The 15309-nt window shown below is 36.8% G+C and overlaps 1 protein-coding gene across 2 annotated transcripts in view; it reads left to right on the top strand.

Annotated features, from left to right (window-relative positions):
- Positions 1-15309, top strand: part of BCKDHB (branched chain keto acid dehydrogenase E1 subunit beta) — a 105302-nt gene that overhangs the window by 47670 nt on the left and 42323 nt on the right. For both annotated transcript variants that reach the window (XR_010720085.1, XM_066179633.1), the window contains exon 9: positions 14298-14384. Coding sequence is in view for 1 of the 2 variants with exons in the window: in XM_066179633.1 (XP_066035730.1) it covers positions 14298-14384 (87 nt within the window). In the remaining variant the exon portion in view is untranslated. The remainder of the gene's footprint in view (positions 1-14297; positions 14385-15309) is intronic.

The following is a 15309-nucleotide window of genomic DNA, read 5'->3' as shown; positions in this document are numbered from 1 at the left end:
AAGAAGCCAAATAGTTAATTCTTTGAGGAGTATACACCAAATAGATAAGGAATATATGCAAACTTATTGCTGATAATTTTCTCACGCTGCTGACTCATTGTAATGCTATGGTCATCAGTGATCAATGAAAAAAAATTATATCAGGCTGTTTTTCCCAGATTACTTTCACAGTTTTTTCAGGTCACCAGGACAGGCTATTTAGAAATAAAATGTATTTCTTGGTCTATAGATGTAATTTCTTCTGTGTACATTTTAAAATTACTATAGTTAGTGATTCTTGGGCTAATATGTTAAAAGGTTCAGTGTAGGGATTAAATGAAGCTCTATTGTGTGTCAACAAATATCTGTCTCAAATATGGGGCTTGATTTGATATTTGTTGCTAAAGAGACTTCCATTGAGATCAGTGGCAAATGAATATATTTTGTGACAGTTTCTGTGTATACTAATGCTTCATTGTCCTGTGCTAACCCATCAAATGTCATTGGCTTACTGTCACTCTCAGTAACCAAAAGACCATTAAACTTTATGGAAATTAATAATCGGGGAATGACTTTGGTTAAGTAGAAGTTGCACTAAATGGCATATGATTCATCTTGGTAATGGTTTTGAGCATTGGAAGAAGTTCTTATTTTAGTGTAATCATATCTTTTTATTAGTTTTAGTTTGGATATGGAAGAAGTTTGGAACATGCTGGAAGATTATAATAGTGGCATTTGGCAGAAAATAAAATCATAGTTTCTAAAATTCAAGTCTATCTTTTCCCTTCCCATGCAATGCTCTGAAGGCACAGAAATGAATTTATTTCTTTACTTTGGTAACAACATTATGATAAAGAATGAAAAATATTTACTGCATGAGGGGTGAAGCCTTTCTTTGTATGAATTTATGTCCCGTACTTCCTGCATTCCACCATTCCATGTCCTCCGTTTACCTACATTAAGATGCTCAGCTCCTTTCTAAGATGGATGGCTAGACAAAAAGCGGCAGGGACAATTTATTGGTGTTTACTGGCTGCTGCTGAAAGAGCTGTGAGAGGGGTAGTGTTAAATGCAGCTAGTCTTCCATGAGGTTACGAAGTTAGCAGGAGTACTGATCACCCTCATAGAGATTGATTTTTACCAAGCTTTCAGGAACTTAATTTTTTTAAGACATGCGTTTGGCTGCAAAATGTCTATTAGGACACTGACGAATGGACAGAAAAATGAGATCAGGTTGCAGAACCCTCATTTCCTTGGCTGACAGGCTGAAAAATAATATATATCTTGAAAATGACTATTCCTTCTTCTGCAAGTTGAAGTAGGTCAGATAGGGAGAAAGTGTAACTGATAGAAAAAGAAATGGAGATTGTAGAAGAAATGACGTGAGGATTACTGAGATGGTTTGAATGAAGAGAGCACAAAAGATAGAAAAGAGAATAGGACAAAATATGATGCTGAAAGAATGAAAGGAAAAGGTGAATTGGTTGTTACTTTGGAAAAATAAATGGGAAGTAATACAGAAAAATACAAGGTATAAAGTAATTTTTAAAGCATAGGTTTGCAAGATACTTGGCACAAAATTCTGTAACAATCTGTTATTCAAATAGTTACCACATCTATAACTTCACCTGCTAAGGCTTGTTTTTGAAAGGGGCAGAGATGGCTCAGCTCTCATTTTCAGACATCTGCTTGATCATCCTGGTCTACTTCATAGTTTTATTTAATTATGTAGTGATTATTTTGCTCAGATATTTACCTTATATTGCCTCATGCTTTCACATATAGTCCTTGTTAGTTATTCAGATACTAAGTCAAATAAAGCCTAAGTGGGTTCAATACCTGCAGTGAAATGAATTCAGCTGTCTGTGATAAACTTTATGAATTTGTGCTATCAGAACTGAAAGTAATTTAGGAAACAGGAATGAAGTAGATGCTCGACAACATAGATGCTGAAGCTCCTGCTTCTTTGGGAGGTTTGGTGAAACAAAGTCCCACTGCTGTCCTGGTCATGCTACAATTCCCAGTATGAACCAGAGTGAAAAACAAATGAGGGGTATGCCACGAGTGGTATTATCAGCACTTTTCTCAGTTCCTTTCTCCATACCTTTCAGAATCCAGATATTTTCTTTCCAGAATTTGGCATCTCTCTTGCCATGGCCTTTTCTTTTTTCTTGCTGTTCTTCATCGACATTCCTGCACTTTTCATTTTCTAGAATTAATGTTTTTCTTCTGTCTGTTCTGCCTTCAAGTTCTTCTATTCTCACAGTCTTCCTCTTCATCTGCAAAGTTAAGAATTTGTAGATTTATTTTGATCTTTTACATTTATTTCACATTTATTTTAATCTTTCTCTTTGGATCAAAGCAGGTTTTTTTCTGTGACACTCTAACTATTGTTTGTCCTCTATGGTTATTTGAACTATGTTAAAAGCTACTGAGCCGTTCAGTAGGGGAAACTGAAAGTATTGTTGTCTTCAGCAATAAAATTTCTGTCTGTTTTACTTATTTTATTGGTGACATGATGCTGTTTTTCTCTTTTCTTTTAAGAGCAGTTGTTGACTTTTTTCAAGTTCTCCAAACCTATAGTTAGCTTCATCAAAATTATTCTGAGGAGACCTGTTATGTGGGTCATATCTGGCAGGATAGTGTTTTGCTTCTGGATGAATACTGCCAAGATTCGTTCCAGACAGTGTTTTTGTGTGTGTATTGGCGTGTGAGTATTGCAGTGAATTAGCTGGCCCATTCTTAGATTCTTCAGAGTAGCTGGAGAAGTTCTCTATCTGGTGCTCTTCACAGAAAGTATAGTACAACATTTGGATTAACAGAGGATTTATTGATCTTACAAATCACTGGATTGTCCATAGGAGGCCTTTAGGAACTGCCCAGGAACCCATCTGCTTTTCAAGAATAAAAGAATAGCTGAGGCACTGTTCATTCTCTTGTTTTATAACTTGGCTTCACTGTGTGACTTTTTGATGTGACTCTACTTGAGAATCAGAGCGCCTGGGAGAGTGAGGGTACTGAACAGAGAGAAAGGTGGTGGTTGTGAGGAAGGGAGATAAATAAAGCCAGCTAGATTTCAAGGGTTTAGGTACCTTCATAGTCCTGGGGTAGATCCCTCTAAGATTTTTGAGACTTTCATCTTATCGAATGTGGGTGTTCTCCCTGCCTTTTTGGCTGTAGAAGACTACAGTCTTTCCTTAAAGGTTATCTTGGAAAAACCTCAAAAACACTAAGACTTAAAAGCTTGGATTTTATTTTCTAAAAAAAAAAGTATTATAGGGAGAGGAATATGTACTATTACAGCCTGATTATTCCAGGAATTTGAGGGACAGATGAAATTTTCAAAACCAGAGAATATTAATAAACAATATGCTTGTAATTTCTGAAAGGCAAGAGGAGGGCTAGCTAACCTCAAATTTTAATTTATTAATAGACTTAAAACATTTAGGGCTTAAAATAAGTGCTGGATTCGAACATGAATATAGAAAAACTGAAGGAGCAAGTTAATTTATGAAGACACTAATTTGTATGTTTAACAATTAATTAAAACTCAGAAAAGGACTTATCTCCATGGAATGTCAGCTGAATGTGGTGATGCCACATAGACTTGAAGGGTGTCTTATAATGTGTCCATGAAGATTTTTGGGATGAAAAGGATCTCTTTTGTGTAAAGGATTTCTTTGGTGCAGTATTGTTCATCTCTATTTCCCGAGACTTCCTAATTTTGCTCTCATAAACAGAGAAGTAAAAGGTATAGAGGGTGAAGGAAGGATAGGTCTATCCATGGTGTTATATTCACACTGGGGAAGGTTGGAAGCTGCTGCAAAAGTTCCTGTTTTCTGAAACCTTTGCTATTAAACTTTATGTTTTGGGCTATCCAGAAAGAAGGAGTATTTGAATAGCTGTATTTAATTGTGGTCAGGTAGGCAAATATAATTCAAAGGATTGAGAAGTCGTGAGTTACCAGTCCAGTTGATTCATGAATATTTTCCTAAAGTGTAGTTGCCATTATACTTTAAATGTCTATTTAAGGAATCTGCTCATACTTATTGCTAGAACACAGTGACTGGGAGATCTTAGAGGCATTTGGTTAAAGGAAGTTTTTTTGATATTCATGCTATGTATTTCAGTAGTGTTAGCAGATTGTATATGGAGTCTTCACAAGTAAACATACTCTTGCACCAAATGTATATTAAAATTATTAATTGTCACTATTAAGTGCCAGAAAGTAAATGAGATGTGAAGAGATGGAGGAAAATAATGCAATAAAATCAATGTAGTGTATATGAAGTGATAGGAATGAGGCAGATGGGTTTTATTTTCAAATGTACTTTTGAATTCTGAATCAATTTTCTTCCCTAACCAATTCAGTCTAGTATGTATGTAGCGATTTGTCTTAAGGATATCAAACAGCCATGCTATGGAATTCCAGAAGTACTTTTTCTTTGCCCATCTCTTAATTAAGTTGATGAGTGTGTTCTTAAATGCTTTTTAAGTTAAGCAGGAGTATCCATCTGCACGAAACGTACATTTTCTCCATTGTCCCCACAATCCATCACCATTATTATCACCTGTTGTTTTCTCAGCAATTATCTGTTTCAGGGAACATAGAATGATGTCATGAAATTATTACAAGAAGGTTTGAAGCGGTGTTGTATTGTAAGAGTAAGTTTACTGAAAGGCATTGGAGAGTTAGTCACTACTTGATGGAATATTAGTTCTTTTAGTCTACTGTAACCCTCTTCTATTAAAAATTATATCAAGCAGCCCAAACTGTATTGAGATGCACCCTGCTGTGTCATACCCCATTTCTCTTTTCACGGTCTCAGCTATTTAAATTACAAGTTCTTTGCAGAGGAATTCTCTGCTACTCTTTTTATCCTACTCTGCACACTGGGGTTCTGTCTTTCGTTCTTGGCTTTGCAGGAAGCTTATAAATTTCTGTGCTGATCATCTCAGTCATACACTGACAATGTTGTGTAGGATATAAAGGCCATAACTATTTTATTAGCATCTCTTGTTTGCTTCTTAGGATGTTCTACCTAGCCCTGTAGCAATCCCATTTGGTTTTGACTGCAATTTTTAAAATTTTCCATGTTGCTTTGCATTATTCCTGTGCTAGTTTTCGTTTTTCTTTATCTCTGCACCACCGTCTTTACACTACAGCATTGTTCTTGGTGCTATGCAGGAAGAATCCACATTAGTATTGCAGGGGTTTTTTTGGCATTTATCATGTAAAGTGATACATACTGGAATATTAAAATCTTGGTATGTCAAGTCAGTAAATTTTATGGTTGTGTTAACATTTCTCTGCAAGATGTTTCATATGTGCATCCCTGCTGTGGTCGCATTAGTTTTTTATGAACTATTTCTGCTATACATACAACTGGGGAAAAGATCCATCCTGATGTGGATTTCAGTATGCAACATCAGCATAACAACAGAGGCTCTGCCTCTGGGCACCTGCAAGGAGCCTGGCTCTGTTTTGTTTGCACCCTCCCTTTGGGTATGTAGATACATCGATGAAGTCTCCTCATCCCAGTCCCTTAATTATCTTTGTGGCCCTCTCTTGGACTCTCCAGTATGCCCATGTCTCACTGGAGCGCAGAACCGGGTGCAGTGTTCCCAGTGTGGCCTTTACCAGTGCTGAGCAGAGGGGCAGCATCACCTCCCTTGCCTGGGCTGCCAGCACTCCTCCAAATGCAGCCCTGGATACCATTTGCTTTCTTGGCTGCAGGGGCATGTTTCTGGCTCATGGTCAATGTGATGTCCATCAGGACATCCATCTCCCTTTCTTTCCAGGCTGCTTTCCAGCTGTGCAGCCCCCAATGTGCATGGGTGCCTGGAGTTGTTCCTCCGTAAGGGAAGGACTTGGTGCTTCCCTTTTTTGAACTACATGAGGTTCCTGTCAGCCTGTCCGTGTCTCTCCAGATGGCAGCTCAATTCCTTTGGCCCATCAGCTGCCCTTCCCAATTTGGTGTCATCTGCAGCTCTACTAAGGGTATACAGTCTACCCCGTTATTCAGATGCAACTGCAGATTTGCCCAAGAAGAAAACAGTGATAATATTTTCTAAATAATGATGTAGAAGGCAGGTCTGAAAATGTGTATTGAGATTGCTGGAGTGCTCCCAGCTGAGCACCTGCTCACGTGTGCGTCTTCTACTTCAGTGCACACTTGGTTGCCTTTTTGTGACAAAATTTAAGAAAATGGTATTTATTTCAAGAAAGAATTATCAGTAGATGCTTTTAAGCTGTTTTTGATAAAAGTACTGTTCTTTACTCAAACTGAAAGTTTTGCATGATTTCTGAATTGTATTAATGAGATGAGGAAAAGTAAGCATGGCCTTGCTAAGGCTAAATCTTTGAGTGTCTGGATCTGTGGACAAGGGATGAGAAATGAATGACACCTTGACTGTTGTAATGGATCATAGTTTTAGATCTCTGTTGATTTTCTCTAATACCTGGTCTTCTACTGTGTTTCCGAAACAATTGGAAAGGAGGTTAGACTAAAAAATTCTGGAGTTTTCTGTGATGGGTTTTTTTGTTTGGTTTTTTTGGGGAGAGGGTGTTGTGGGTTTTGTTTGTTTTCATCTTTTACTCCAGAGAAAGCAGGTAAAGGTATAGGTACAGTGTCAGAGGGGGTTTGTGTAGCAGGACAGCCTCTCTTACCACTCTTGATATGTGAAGATCACACATCGTGTTCAACAATAGTGGACTCCTGTTCTCTGTTCTTTCCCTTGTCACAGTTTCCTATTAGTGTTGTCTTCTTCTGTGTTTTGCTTCTCATTGTTAGAAACCAGAATCAAAGTGTCTTTATCTTTGTGCTCTTTGCAGTCTGGGAACTGTAAAGGATCTGCTCGTCATGATTCTTGGCATGCAAATTAGTTATCACTGATCCTTTTGCTTTGGGGAAACTCATTCTGTGTTTCCAAAGCTGGCAGTAGGTCTGGGCCTGTCCCGGCAACTTTGGCTGTGCCATCTGCAGTCAATGAATTCCAGATTTGTCGGTCAGAAAGCACAGACCTTGGTTGCATCAGCTGAAAAAGCAGACAGGAGTGGATTAGAAGCTCAGTTTTGGTTAAGTAGTAACAGTTAAGTAGTAACAGGAAGACTAAGACTTGTGGTTAAGTAGTAACAGTTACTACTTTTGGTTAAGTAGTAACAGGAAGACTAAGACTTGTGCTCTGCTGATGTGGGTCAGGTCAAACTGAACAGTTGTTCAGCTGTTTTGTCTCAAGCTAGAAAGGTGATGGACTTGTTTTCTATTCCCTGCTGTTAATCAGCATACTTGTCTATTATAGAATTGCCTATGTTTTTTCATTTTATTTGGGAAGTGTTGGTTAAAGATTTTTGCCCAGTGGCCTTCCTAAGTGATGTAATAAAAATCACTTCTTTTTCTTTCCAAGTAGATTTATCTTTGATCTTCATAGATTGTTGCCAGTGTTAGGCTAGAATTCTCTGCTATACAATTGTAATACTGTGATAGTGTTTGTTATATTTAACAGAGGGAGGGTAAGGCAGGCTGCCTAGTTACCAGTAGTTGAGAAGTCTCATTCATGCTTTGGGCTGTTGAGCTGATGAAATAATGGTTTTTCATGTCATCTTGGAATTGTCTTAGTTTTATTAAAAAATGACTCAATGAGTTTCAGTCAACTTTGGAAGTGTAGCGTAGACACTGTGATAGAATACATCTCTCATTTTCTTTCTCTGGAAATCTAATTCTGTTGAAACCCACACCAAATGATGTTATTTTGTTTCATTTTTTCTTCAATGTTAAGAACTATTTTTTTTTGAGCTTTAAAGAGGGCATACTTTTCCTAGCTTTTCCTGCTTCTAGGAGGAGGCACTCTTGGGCAACTGTATGGCTATAATTTGCAAACTAGAACATGATTGCTGGGAAGCTGCAGGGTTTTCATGTGTCCAGGCTATTAGGACATAAAGTGTTCCCCTTTCCTTCTATTCCTTCTCTTAGCACCCTAGGAGAAAAAAAATGGTGCTTAAGGATCTGTTTGGTTTTCCAGAGATCCCAAAAATCCGGTGGGATTTGTCCTCTGGGATGTCTGGAAATTGGGGTCCGATAACTGCATTTGCTAAGAGTGTCAGTGTATCACATGCACAAAAAATTCCTTGTAGTTGGTATGTGTCATCCTGTGAATCTGCATGTGCTAAGTGAATGTAATCCTCAGTGATTTATCTGGCAGATTATGTTACATATTTCTCTGTGGGAAGTGCTGAATAGAAATCTGGGATCTTACTTCTATCCCTATGCCTGTGGTGTTCAGCACCAAGAATGCTGCTATGCAATTTGTTATTGAAACATTAAAGGGAAGGTAGAACTAATGGGTTGGGGAAAGTAGCCTCCCTCAGGTTTTATGTTTTCCAAGCACAAATTCATTAAAGCTGGTGTAGAAATGAAAAAGGAAAATGTTTTTCAAGATATTTATTGAAACTTTACCAAGTAATTTTTTAAAAGCTTCCATATTCTGATTTGATTTTAGTAAAAGCACATATGAATTAATGTTCATTTTTATACAGTTTTATAATACGTGCTCAGTACAAAATGGGATATAATAAAAAATATAATGTCAGTACTTTTGCCAGCTTTTTAAAATTTATTGTGGAAAGCTAGTTTTTAGATTATGCAGGAAATTTTTATAGTCTCTAAAGAACACAATCAAAACGATGCAAAAATTTAAAGGGGAACGTGGACATTAAAAAAAATTCCTTTTCTGTAAGAGATGGAAAATGTTTTATTTCTCAGAACAGAATTTTCTTCCTAAAGAAAACAGCCAGCTTGTTATTGTGACAAAATTACAGCTATTTATAAGAAAAATTTGATAATTTCTCTGAAGGCAGGGTCTGTGTTAGTGAAGCAGCTGGTTACATGGAGAGTTGTGGTGCTGCTATATGTGGAGAGCAGTAGTGTTAAATGTGGTTTAGCATCAAACTCATTTTGGTTGGCTGCTTTCTTCTAAGTAAGGGCAGAATATGTTACTGGTAGTGTCAGCACTTGGATTTCAAAGTACTTGGAAGTGCCAGGATTGTGTTGTTTTCTTCTGTCATCGGTGCCTGTAGGAGAGGAGAAAACATCCAACATGATGAATTTAGAGTTGAACAGAAAAGTGATTATAGAAACTCTTGGATAGAGAGTGTGGTCAAGGAGGTTGAAAACAATTTGCTGAACTGCTTCACTATAAGAGCACTGGGCTGCATCTCAGAAAACCTTCAGAGTACACTGTGAAACCATTTGTTTTGCAAAGGCATTAGGCTTTTTTAACATTTTTTTATCAGAGTAATTGTGCCATTAGTCTTTTGCTCTGATGCACCATCAGTCATCATTCTTATGAATAACACCAATGTAAAACAGTCATGACAATGAAATAGAGATGGAAAAGTATAATCACTGTTGATTTCTTAGTTTGTTTTGGGGATAATTTTATAGTTTGAAGCCCTGGAATCTCCTCTCTAATGACTGGATGTAGCAGAGGTGACACAGGTGTGCCATAACCTGAGTCTCTGCTGCCTTCCAGGAGAGGGCACTGCTCTGTGCAAATCTTGATGTGCCTTCCATCTCTAAATCAATCTATGAAGTGGTGTTTGCTGCTCTGTGCTAACTGTACAGGATAAATCAGATTATCCCCTTCAACTGACTTTCCCAGTAGCCTTCTTGGTGTTGAGGGGATGTCAGGGATGGGCTGGGTAAAAACGGTTCTGGGCAGGGTAGGACCTCTCCCTTCTGGAAGCCCAGGGTTGTATCATCTGAACTTGGTTGTGACAGCATAGAGTGACCATGATACAAAGAGAACCATGCTGTCTAAGTGTCTGGATGTTGCCTCTGGCTTCCCTTTATGGTCTGTTACTGAAGATGGCAAAAAAAAAAAAAAATCAATTTTCATTTGAGACATGATATACTCACAGAATCTCTTGATACCCTCTGCAGTATACGTGGACTTCACAGATCAGCAAGCAACAACTTCTAGTTGTAAGGAGGAAAGATTTTTATCAGTGCTAATCTCTTAAACCATACCACATTTTTGAAGATGTATTTTCAAAAGTACTCTTCATGAGCTGCAGAATGTGCATGCATTTCAAAATTTTAATTCTTTACTTAGGTAAGAAAAAGTGTAAAGACTGCGGTTTTGGAAGACAGAATGGGGATGTTGAGGAAGTGGAGGAGAATCAATCCCTTAGAGAAATAAATACAAGTGTTTGATTGTGAGGGGATAAAATACATTGTTCTTTGAAAGGCCACCCTTTTCTCTACCTAATCCAGAGTAATAAAACCACTCCATCTGTCCACAGTCAGAAAAAGTTCTAAAACGGTAGGATTTTATGCTGGCCAGTTTGCTACACTGTGCAGATTTAGCCACTGTTTTCTCCAGTTTTATGCAATGGTGTTTCCTATGAAGTCTGTAGGTTGAGGACCCCATTATCTGATGGTACTGAGATTCATTTATTTGTACTCTAAATGCTCTTCTGGAAATGGGCTTCGGTTATGCTGGAGGTTGAATGATCACCTTGTCAAAGTTAACAGGGACTAATGTTTTGCCATAGATTTAAAAAATGAAATTAATGTCTTATAGGAGAGCAATGATACCTGCAAATAATCATTAACCATGTCTGTTGTGCCCTGTAGATAGTAGAACAGCTAGTTTTGAAATTTGCACTTTTAACTGAATAACTATTTTGCTTCCAGGAAATAAGGTTACATTTTCATTTGAAGATACAGAAATTAAGTGTTAGCTATTCTATGACAGTATGAATGTATTTGCCAGGCTTTGTTCAAAGCTATGTGGACTGAAATATTTTTTCATGATAATAGATATTTAAAAATTGTGTCTAGAAGAATCCCATCTGTTGTCTGCTGTTATTACTGTATTGTACTGTCATATGTAAGATAGAAAAAACAATGTCATAATTGAAATTAGGAGGGCATACAAAGACTGCAATATGTTTGCTAACTGAAAGTATCTCTTGACCAGGAATTTATACCTGATACCTTATGGATCAGTTTTTCCACAAAACACCTGTACTAAATTAACTGGGGAGAATAATCTGTAAGCTCAGAAGACACTACCAAGAAAGAAGCAGCTGTTCAAAAATAATTAAATATATGATCAACAGTTCAGTGTTGTTTGAGAACATTTAATAGGTGCTCAAAAATAAATTATCATGGTTTGAAAAGTAAGACATTACTAGTGAGCTGTCTTGTCACTGAGTGACATAGAAGGCAGTGTTAGTGAATGGAAATAGTAGTCTCAAGGTCCTGCAAAGTTGGATTTTGAACCTGTTTTTTTAATATTTCTGTCAAATAAATGGAAAACATTATAACTGTTACTGGTAAAAAGTTAGAAGTAATAAACAGCTAAGAAACAGATAAAATAGACAGTTACTGATAAAGAGAAGATAAGCTCATTAACTGAGCTAAGTTCAGGCACATAAGGTGTTTTCAGCATCTTCAGGTATGATTTTGTGTCTTGAAACAATAAAAGCACACTATATTTTCATCTTTATTCCAGAAAGCCGTTGTCCTTTAACCTTCTTTCCCACAAGTAGGGAGTTGCAGTTATCATTAAAAGCTGGACTTGTCCTGTTATGCTTTGGCCAACAAAGCGTACATACAGCATACATACAAATTTCTCATACCTCCAAGAGCTGCAGTACTGCAGCTGCGTTATCTCTGCATTTGATGGTGTTCTGAAAAAATGCTGGTTCCAGATGAGTGCTTCAAGAAGAACACAGAAAACTGGAGATGATTCAGGGTAGAGTTGTAAGAATGATGAAGGAATTGGATATGTGCTGTTTGCTGAAAGATTTAGAGATCAGTCTGCTTAATTTAGCAAAATCATGGTTAAAAGACCATTTGATCACAGTCTTAATGTGTTCATTTGGGAGCAGAAATGTGATAATACATAGTGCCTCCTTCTAGCATTAAACAGAATAAGACACAAAACAGCAGCTTTGAAGTTAAGTCAGCCAAATTAGTTCGGAAATAAGATGCAAAATTGTAACTGGGAAGGGAGTTAGAAACTGGAACAACTTACCAATACGTATGAAGCATTTACAAACACTAGAAATACTTTAGGTTGCATGTGTTCCTGAAAAACTCACTGTAAGCTTGGTTGGGTAGTAAAAGCACCAAACCTCTTCATGATTTTGTACCAGGAGTGATACGTATAGTATATAGTAGGGCTGAGATATTTGTATGCAGTGCTTGGTGATCACAGCTGCTTGTTCACTCTTAACAAGCTCCCACAGATATCGACTTCCTTGAAGCCCTTGGGAATCATATGTAGAAACAAGGATTTCTGACACAGTAGAAGCAGGTGGCCAAAAAGCGATTATTTTCCCTTCCCCTTTTCTTTATTTACATGGATTTGAGAACAGATGAAATAAAAGTTATTAGTTATTTAGTACAAAAGACCATATTGGATTCAAGAAACTGGAGATGTGAAAATAATTGGAGCCTGAGACATAGTGAAGGAACACATTAAAGGTCCTTTTCTTATTCTTCCCTAAACATTACATTATCTCTTTGGGGAGATAATTTACTGGACTGACAGATTATTGGTCTGACTCCATGTGAATTTTCCTGTATGCTAACAGTGTTTGATTATATTTTATTATCTTTTGAGAAACAAAATGTAACTTTAATGATAGCTTGTAATGTATCAAAATGGGGACCTCAGAACAAGTATAGGTAGAAGAATCTTTCTTGAAAATAAAGAGGATTAAAAAAACCATGAATAACCAAACTGAACTTTAACATTGATTAGTTGTATTATTTTACTATAGCAACTTGTACTATAGCGACTGATGTATCAACTTAAAACTGGAGTGTACATTTTGTTCGTGGAACTGATCGTGTTCTGATGTACTGAACAGATTTATAGTGCAGTTAATACCTGTGTTCCTTTAGATACGAGTTTCCAGTTCTGGAAAAATACCCCAGGAAATCAGCCTATGTAACTGGATTACTTTGCAACTGCTGAAATTACTTCTTCTGTCTTGTTTAGCTCTGAATGTTTTCAGACTGCTTCATAGTACAGTATATGGAACATGTTTGTAGCCTGCAAGTTGCCAGTACAGCTGTGCATGAACTGCTTAGAGCCACTGATTGAGTCAGAAAAGCAAAAGAATTTGTAAAATACTTGGATCAGAGAGAAAGCTGTATAATTAAGGCATTGCCTTTATGTGTCCTATTATGTAGATAACGTGGAGCTGACTGGAGAGTGTGCTGGTGTAGACATTAACTCGAAGATCACAGTATTCAGATGGTCTGATCTCATAGCAAGCACTATCTTGGGCTCTTCCACTTGATGAGTAATATTGGACCAGCAGTACACTATGTACTTATCTTAAATGTCAGACTGTAACTGTTCTTGAAAGATTAACATACACAATAATGTGATTTTTTTCTGATGTATATACCTAGAAGCTTATGAAACCTTTTAATGAGCATTTTTATTGTAGTAATTTTAAAATGCATGTCATGGAAGCAGGGACTTTGCTGCCATATTTCTTACTAAAGGTATCTGATACTGTTTGATTCAGGCAATTTAGCGTAGTTGCAATAAATATCAATATGCTTATGTGTGGTGAAGCTTTATATTTCCCATCAGATTAAAAACATTTTGCTTTCATTGTTATGTTTCTCAATGAACACAGTTTAGGTTTTTTGATCAAAGATGCTTAGGTCATCTGTATACATTATGCTATGTATTTAGCTACGAAGTAGATTACATAAAAACTGCACAAACATCAAAATGTAAAATTAGAAAATGATACTTCTAATTGCCATGTAAAATTTAAATATGCAGCACTAATCTGCACTTTTTCTTGCTAAAATTTTTATTTAGCAATTTTACTTTCTGAATAGCAATGGTTCATGACTTTACATAGGATCTGTTTGTACAGATATATCAGTGAAGGATTTCTTTGTGTATGCGTATTTTAGTATTTTGAGGACACAAAGTTTTACTGGCTACTTGTTAAATCCTTATTCTGTTTCAGAAATGTTACAGTTTGCATTGACAGGGTAAATTCATATGAAACTAGTTCAAATTTATTCTTGATACTTCAAATTGAGTGGAAAATGTGAATACTTTTATAGTAAATATAAAACCATCCTATTAATGACTCAATTTAGTATTTAAGGATAATATTTCTTTCACTGGAAATGCAAGAGGAGAAAAGTAGCTGTGTTCCAACACTGCTAACAAAGTCACATATTTGATATGTTCCACAAGTAGTACAAGTAAGAAATCACAAGAGCTGTAATTTGATGACATTTTGGGCATTTGTTTTTCCTTTTCAGTCGGTGGCAAAGACTGGGCGATTGCTGATTAGCCATGAGGCTCCCTTGACAGGAGGATTTGCATCTGAAATCAGTTCCACAGTTCAGGTACCCAGGTTATTTGTTTTTAAGTGTTCTGCATGAATGATTATGTTTCCCTGTAGAAGAAATACTTAACGCTACCTTAAAACTTGAGGTTTTATATATTTTTTTAAGTTACTCTTTTTTGCAGTTTTGTGGATACTTGCCTTGCTTAATCTGAACAGCTGAGAAATCATGTACCTATTAGGCACTGTGCGTAGTGTCTGCTAAGCTAGAAATTTAACTTCTACTGCAAAGCATGGAGAACATGCACTGGGAGATGCAGGGGAAAAATCTTCATGTATGGTCTGGTTTTAATGTTCTTTTTTATTTTTCTCATATGCTTATCCCTTGAGTTCCTTAAAAATGCATTGTAAGAATGTTGAAATCAGACACAGAAAAAGCATTCAGGTCCAGTACACTGTAACATAGTGTGACACACAGTGTTCAGAGACCTCATTAGAAAAGTCTGCAGAAGTTGTTCACGTGTGTTTGTGGTGATGCTCACGTGCGTGTCGAGCTCGTATGCACAGAACAGCTTGGAGGGGCTGAGATGTACATCAGTATCAGTTACATCTGGAGCATTTTGGAAGGCCTTTTTAGCTTTCTGATGTGTTTTATACTTGTACCTCTGGGAAATTTTCCCCTTCACTTGTTTTCTTTCCTGTGCACATCAGTGGTACTGGTTTGTAGAAACATCTAAATTAAGTGTGTCCATCACTATCTGATGATTCTTTTGATTATTCTAGGATAGTTAAATTATAAGACTAGAGTGAAATGGGATTGTAAAAGTCACAAAATATAAGCCATGTAGGCAGTAATTAAAGCTTGGCAATTAGCCTTTTTATGGGAAGGAATTAGTTCTGGGAGTGTAATTCTGAATTAAATATGCAGAAGGAATCAGAATACTATGTTTCTTTATCTTTGTGGTACAGTTTCTTTTAAATAATAG

The sequence above is a fragment of the Chamaea fasciata genome, unplaced genomic scaffold (assembly GCF_029207755.1).
Source record: "Chamaea fasciata isolate MVZ Bird 193981 ecotype frontalis unplaced genomic scaffold, bChaFas1.0.hap1 SCAF_3, whole genome shotgun sequence".
In the NCBI taxonomy this organism is placed as follows: Eukaryota; Metazoa; Chordata; class Aves; order Passeriformes; family Sylviidae; genus Chamaea; species Chamaea fasciata.
The sequence above is the reverse complement of the archived record's forward strand: the minus strand, read 5'-3'. Positions and strand labels throughout refer to the sequence as shown.